Source organism: Megalops cyprinoides, chromosome 18, assembly GCF_013368585.1.
Source record: "Megalops cyprinoides isolate fMegCyp1 chromosome 18, fMegCyp1.pri, whole genome shotgun sequence".
Classification (NCBI taxonomy): Eukaryota; Metazoa; Chordata; class Actinopteri; order Elopiformes; family Megalopidae; genus Megalops; species Megalops cyprinoides.
Window position 1 is genome coordinate 300,212 of NC_050600.1, and position 7,500 is coordinate 307,711.

At 51.6% G+C, this 7,500-nt stretch overlaps 2 protein-coding genes across 2 annotated transcripts in view; both read left to right on the forward strand.

The window, feature by feature from the left end:
- The window catches only part of LOC118792908 (protein mono-ADP-ribosyltransferase PARP14-like), an 18,735-nt gene extending 15,725 nt beyond the window's left edge, over positions 1 to 3,010 (forward strand). The window contains 1 exon segment of the mRNA XM_036550749.1: positions 2,354 to 3,010. Within this exon segment, the coding sequence (XP_036406642.1) occupies positions 2,354 to 2,643 (290 nt within the window). The 3' untranslated portion in view covers positions 2,644 to 3,010.
- Positions 3,011 to 4,677: 1,667 nt separating this feature from the next.
- Positions 4,678 to 7,500, forward strand: part of LOC118793460 — a 16,926-nt gene continuing 14,103 nt past the window's right edge. Inside the window, exons 1-3 of the mRNA XM_036551652.1 lie at positions 4,678 to 4,880; positions 5,282 to 5,332; positions 7,055 to 7,117. Coding sequence (XP_036407545.1) covers positions 4,878 to 4,880; positions 5,282 to 5,332; positions 7,055 to 7,117 — 117 coding nt within the window. The 5' untranslated portion in view covers positions 4,678 to 4,877. The remainder of the gene's footprint in view (positions 4,881 to 5,281; positions 5,333 to 7,054; positions 7,118 to 7,500) is intronic.

Consider the following 7,500-nt stretch of genomic DNA (forward strand, 5'->3'; position numbering starts at 1 on the left):
CCCTGCACTCACACCCTGCAAACCCTGCACTCACACCCTGCAAACCCTGCACTCACACCCTGCAAACCCTGCACTCACACCCTGCAAGCACTGCAAACACTGCACTCACACCCTGCACTCACACCCTGCAAACCCTGCACTCACACCCTGCAAGCACTGCACTCACACCCTGCACTCACACCCTGCACTCACACCCTGCAAACCCTGCACTCACACCCTGCAAACCCTGCACTCACACCCTGCAAGCACTGCAAACACTGCACTCACACCCTGCACTCACACCCTGCAAACCCTGCACTCACACCCTGCAAACACTGCACTCACACCCTGCACTCACACCCTGCAAACACTGCACTCACACCCTGCAAACCCTGCACTCACACCCTGCAAACACTGCACTCACACCCTGCAAGCACTGCACTCACACCCTGCAAACACTGCACTCACACCCTGCAAGCACTGCACTCACACCCTGCAAACACTGCACTCACACCCTGCAAGCACTGCACTCACACCCTGCAAACACTGCACTCACACCCTGCACTCACACCCTGCACTCACACCCTGCAAACACTGCACTCACACCCTGCACTCACACCCTGCAAGCACTGCACTCACACCCTGCAAGCACTGCACTCACACCCTGCACTCACACCCTGCACTCACACCCTGCAAACACTGCACTCACACCCTGCACTCACACCCTGCAAGCACTGCACTCACACCCTGCAAGCACTGCACTCACACCCTGCACTCACACCCTGCACTCACACCCTGCAAACACTGCACTCACACCCTGCAAACCCTGCACTCACACCCTGCAAGCACTGCACTCACACCCTGCAAACACTGCACTCACACCCTGCAAACCCTGCACTCACACCCTGCAAGCACTGCACTCACACCCTGCACTCACACCCTGCAAGCACTGCACTCACACCCTGCAAACCCTGCACTCACACCCTGCAAACACTGCACTCACACCCTGCAAGCACTGCACTCACACCCTGCAAGCACTGCACTCACACCCTGCACTCACACCCTGCAAACCCTGCACTCACACCCTGCAAACCCTGCACTCACACCCTGCAAACACTGCACTCACACCCTGCAAGCACTGCAAACACTGCACTCACACCCTGCAAACACTGCACTCACACCCTGCAAACCCTGCACTCACACCCTGCAAGCACTGCACTCACACCCTGCACTCACACCCTGCAAGCACTGCACTCACACCCTGCAAACCCTGCACTCACACCCTGCAAACACTGCACTCACACCCTGCAAGCACTGCACTCACACCCTGCAAACCCTGCACTCACACCCTGCAAACCCTGCACTCACACCCTGCAAACCCTGCACTCACACCCTGCAAACACTGCACTCACACCCTGCAAACCCTGCACTCACACCCTGCAAACCCTGCACTCACACCCTGCAAACCCTGCACTCACACCCTGCAAGCACTGCACTCACACCCTGCACTCACACCCTGCAAACACTGCACTCACACCCTGCAAACCCTGCACTCACACCCTGCAAGCACTGCACTCACACCCTGCACTCACACCCTGCAAACCCTGCACTCACACCCTGCAAACACTGCACTCACACCCTGCACTCACACCCTGCAAGCACTGCACTCACACCCTGCAAGCACTGCACTCACACCCTGCACTCACACCCTGCACTCACACCCTGCAAACACTGCACTCACACCCTGCACTCACACCCTGCAAGCACTGCACTCACACCCTGCAAACCCTGCACTCACACCCTGCAAGCACTGCACTCACACCCTGCACTCACACCCTGCACTCACACCCTGCAAACCCTGCACTCACACCCTGCAAGCACTGCAAACACTGCACTCACACCCTGCACTCACACCCTGCAAACCCTGCACTCACACCCTGCAAACACTGCACTCACACCCTGCACTCACACCCTGCAAACACTGCACTCACACCCTGCAAACCCTGCACTCACACCCTGCAAGCACTGCACTCACACCCTGCAAACACTGCACTCACACCCTGCAAGCACTGCACTCACACCCTGCAAGCACTGCACTCACACCCTGCAAACACTGCACTCACACCCTGCAAGCACTGCACTCACACCCTGCACTCACACCCTGCAAGCACTGCACTCACACCCTGCAAACACTGCACTCACACCCTGCACTCACACCCTGCACTCACACCCTGCAAGCACTGCACTCACACCCTGCAAACCCTCTCAGCTTCAAAGCGCTTCACAGTCAATGCAGAGCATGTAATGTTGAATGAAAAACGCTGATTTGCTGTGCAATCTGTGTGTCCCTCCCACGCTCGTGGGCTCTGTGCAGTGGGGGCGCGTTTCGGCGTGGGGGTGTACTTCGCAGTGAAGGCCAGCTACTCCGCCCAGCCGCTGTACTCGCCGCCGGACGGGGCGGGGCTACGCTACATGTATGCTGCGCGCGTGCTGACAGGCCGCTACACCACGGGAAAATCCGGCATGAGGGTCCCGCCCCCACGCTCCTCCGCCGACCCCAATGACCGCTTCGACAGCCTGGTGGACAACGTGCAGAACCCCAACATGTTTGTCATCTTCCACGACGACCAGGCGTACCCCGAGTACCGAATCACCTTCAAATGACCACTGTGCTCCTCCCATCTCCTGCTTTAGCTTTACCTGTGATGACCTCATCATCATAATCAATATGTCAATCAGTCAATCAATCAATCGATCAGATCTTATTTAAGTTATTGGTATTTAGTTATATTCCTAATGAAATCCTAATGATCATTATTATCAACCATTACTAGCATTAACAATGAGAACAGCTGTATAACAGATTATTAAAATCAACATCATAACTCAGACATCCTTATGTTCAAAAGGTTAGATCTGACAGAGACACAGTCAGCAGAACATTCCCCAGCGGTCATACACTGCCCTCTTGAGGACAGTTTATTTATACATGTTCATTCTCTTTCTCTCTCTCTGTCTATGAAATTTTTACCAGGGGAAATAGAATATGTACAATGTACGCGTTGACAAAATTAAATGATATCTGGTTGGATGGTGTGAGTTTGTCTCTCTGAAAGACAGCAGGCACAGGTGTTTAAAGCACAGAAAGCAGGAAACAGGAAACAGGAAACAGGAAACAGGGCCACTTGCTGCCACAGCACCCTGTTCTCTGTGTTCTCCAGCCCACGGAGGAAGTGCTGCAGGTGATCGTGTTTCACATCACGAGAGGAAGCTGAGCAACACAAGAGACCACATGCTGTATCATCATTATACAAAGGAAAGGGTTGCTTCATTCTGGCCCATATGCCTGAACATATTTCACACTGAGACGGCACTGTCGTGCCCACTGTCTCCTGTGTGACGTTAAATGGTTTTGCCATAGTTTAGCATGTTTATTCATGTTTTTGAAAGGGCTGAAAATAAAGGGGAATTTTCACTATGGTGAGGTTTTATCAGCCACTCAGGCTGAGCACCTCTCTCGTGCTCTTTGGGGGACAACTAGATGCCACCCTTACATATCACCTGTTAAGGGTCTCACAGGTTTATGCTACAGGTTTATTTTATATGAGGCATAAGCTTCTGCTAGTGAGTTCATTGAGTCACAATTGAATGGTATGTAAACATGAGGGCTAAATATAAACATATTTTCCAAAATACATTCTTGTGTGACTCACATTCATACAAACATACATTAATATGGCAGTCATAACCCGGAGTTCAGCTCAGATGAGGGCAGAATGGTTTCACTTTGCCCTGCAAATAAACACAGTCTGAAGTGAAGGGAAAGTCAGGATAACAGCCACACTACTGATATCCTCCATTCTCACAGCAGGGGAGTTTCACTCTTCCTTCCAGTCTGGGGGAAAATGTGTTAGGGTTTCATTAGGTTATTAAGAGCAGCTTTTGATAGGCTACCTCACCTTCTGGCAAATAACTGTCAATTCAGACCCACAGGTTATAACAGCAAGACAAGAGCCCAAGAGCCACCAAAGCGGTACAATTATAGACAAAACCATTATAAACTAAATAATAACTCATTCATTGTTTCTAAAAATGTGCTTTGAAATAGATAGAGTAATATAAATGAATGAATAAGGTATATTTCTCATAATGGAGTCCAATGACGTCGTGCTGGTGGCCTGTTTGCCCGGGGAAGAACATCGGGTTGTGCTCTGAGCGGTGTCTGCGGGCTGGTTTGCAGTAAGACCGATGATTTCTTTAAATGCCGTTTCATTTTGAAGGTGGTCTCAGCTGCCTGAGGGTGTTCTCACTTGAAGAGCAGCTGGGCGACAGGCACGCCTCCCAGCTGTGTAATAGTAGGTGGCTTACAGGACTTTTTCAGCACACGATGGTGCTAAACTTTTGCGCTCAGTGTTTGCATACGCGACTGTTTGCAGACTGGATTGCTGGCTTTCTTCATTTGATCAGCGTTTCATCGGCTTCAGCAGGTGGTGAACTCCTGCCGTGAACGCGCCTCGGCTTCAACTGCGCTTTGCACCCGCGCTCTCCCCGCCTCGCGCTCCCCGCTGTTTCGCGCGCGTGCTCCGCGCCTCGCGCTCTCCCCGCTGTTTCGCGCGCGTGCTCCGCGCCTCGCGCTCAGTGAAACTGGCCGGACAGGTTTAAGGTTTTGCGGAGATGGAACGCACGCGAAAATGGAAAACACGCAGAGTGACTGTGCGCGGAGGGAGGGAAGACAAAGCGTGCAAAGACGGAGGAACGAAGGGAGGGACCATCAGTGATTTAGCGCATCCATCCCTGCCGGACCGGTCACAGGATGAGAAAAACAAGTAGGGCAGGCAGCGAATGACTGCACAGGAATCACCAGAAAGCGAGCGCAGGCACAGACGGAAAAGAGCGCAATGGTAAGATCATCGATATCTCTCAATCACATGCATGTAGTTAGCTATGATGACATATGAAGTATAAAATGTTATAAAAAGTCTTTCCCTTCACGCCATTTTCTTGCTGTGTTTGAAATGACGTTTGTCGCTCGTGTCTTTCAGTTATTCAGGCGAATGTAAATAAATGTATTTTAGTGACATAATCATTTGAATGAAGTTGACTACGTGTCATTATATTTGAAAGTTGCTTATTTAACTGAATAATGTAAATGATATTTTTCCACTGGTGGTTAGCTTTAATGTGGGCCGTTGAAGTAGTCATTCGGACATGCTGAAAATAACAAGAAAATTTTGTAGCAATTAATTTGAACGGAACAGAATTAGAGAATTTTAGAACTGATTGTGTCCAGCATCTTTCCCAGGAGATAGAGCAAGAAGAGGGGGGCATGGGGGACAGGTTTGTGAGAGGACGGGTGAGTAGCACATACACTCTCTCTCTCTCTTTCACACATACACACACACACTCACTCACTCTCTGTCTCTCTCTCTTTTTCACACACACACGCACATACACACACTCTCTCTCTCTCTCTCTTTCACACATACACACACACACTCACTCACTCTCTGTCTCTCTTTTTCACACACACACGCACACACACACTCTCTCTCTCTCTCTCTCTCTCTCTCTCTCTCTCTCTTTCACAGATACACACTCACTTTCTCTCTCTCACTTACACACACACACACACACATTCTCTCTCTCTCTCACAGACACACAAACACACACACTCATACTCTCTCTCTCGTTCTCTCTCACTCTCTCTCTCTCTCTCTCTCTCTCTCTCTCACACACACACACACACACACACCATCTTTGCTCCATTCTATGTGTGTGTTCTGCACTACTGTCTTTGTTTGTTGTACCACAGCCGTTGGAGAGCATTGCATGAAAGCACTGCAGGTGCTACAACACTGGAACTGGAGTCAGGTGTTCTCAGATTTGTACACATCTTAGCTTCTATGTCTCAGGAAAGAGGAAGTTGTTCAGGTTTCATTGCTAATGTAACATGTGGAGCCACATTCCATCTGAGTCTATGACACACCCTGCAATAGCGTGGAGCAGCAGTGTGGAGCAGTGGTCAGGGCAGCAGTGTGGAGCAGTGGTCAGGGCAGCAGTGTGGAGCAGCAGTGTGGAGCAGTGGTCAGGGCAGCAGTGTGGAGCAGTGGTCAGGACAGCAGTGTGGAGCAGTGGTCAGGACAGCAGTGTGGAGCAGTGGTCAGGACAGCAGTGTGGAGCAGCAGTGTGGAGCAGTGGTCAGGACAGCAGTGTGGAGCAGTGGTCAGGGCAGCAGTGTGGAGCAGTGGACAGAGCAGCAGTGTGGAGCAGTGGTCAGAGCAGCAGTGTGGAGCAGCAGTGTGAAGCAGTGGTCAGAGCAGCAGTGTGGAGCAGTGGTCAGAGCAGCAGTGTGGAGCAGTGGTCAGGGCAGCAGTGTGGAGCAGTGGTCAGAGCAGCAGTGTGGAGCAGTGGTCAGAGCAGCAGTGTGGAGCAGCAGTGTGGAGCAGTGGTCAGAGCAGCAGTGTGGAGCAGTGGTCAGGGCAGCAGTGTGGAGCAGTGGTCAGGGCAGCAGTGTGGAGCAGCAGTGTGGAGCAGTGGTCAGGGCAGCAGTGTGGAGCAGCAGTGTGGAGCAGTGGTCAGGACAGCAGTGTGGAGCAGTGGTCAGGACAGCAGTGTGGAGCAGTGGTCAGGGCAGCAGTGTGGAGCAGCAGTGTGGAGCAGTGGTCAGGGCAGCAGTGTGGAGCAGCAGTGTGGAGCAGTGGTCAGGACAGCAGTGTGGAGCAGTGGTCAGGACAGCAGTGTGGAGCAGTGGTCAGGGCAGCAGTGTGGAGCAGTGGTCAGGGCAGCAGTGTGGAGCAGTGGTCAGGGCAGCAGTGTAGAGCAGTGGTCAGGGCAGCAGTGTGGAGCAGCAGTGTGGAGCAGTGGTCAGAGCAGCAGTGTGGAGCAGTGGTCAGGGCAGCAGTGTGGAGCAGTGGTCAGGGCAGCAGTGTGGAGCAGTGGTCAGAGCAGCAGTGTGGAGCAGTGGTCAGGGCAGCAGTGTGGAGCAGCAGTGTGGAGCAATGTGTTTTGTAGTACCACTCTGTGTCCCTGTGTTTTTAGGCCTGTAATGTAGTTCTCTGTGTTCGTCTCTTCTCAGAGTTACAGGAGACTGCAGGGGATGCTGAGAAAGGCAAACCAGGCCTCCTTCCGAACAAAGAAGGTAACACTCATCATCATGGTGATAATGGTGTCATGGTAACATGGTGATGAATATCATTATCAGAGTCTTTAAGGTTAGCCATTTCCAGTTGTAAACTTTTTAATTTTGCACAGCATTGCATTAGCAGAAGGAAGGTTTTGATACAGTGCAGCAAAAATGCACTTCGCTGGGATGCTGAGCAGCGCGGGTCTGTACTGGGTCTGTACCTCAGGCTTATACCACACACCAGCTGCAGGTGTGCACCATATTGTCAAAGCAACAAAAAAACGGTGAGCATCACATCTGAGGAGAAGATGAGAAGCTTCCTGTGATTTCAAGTGACATAAGGATTCATCATTTAAGGAATACAGGAAATGACAATGACGGTGATGATGGTGATGGTG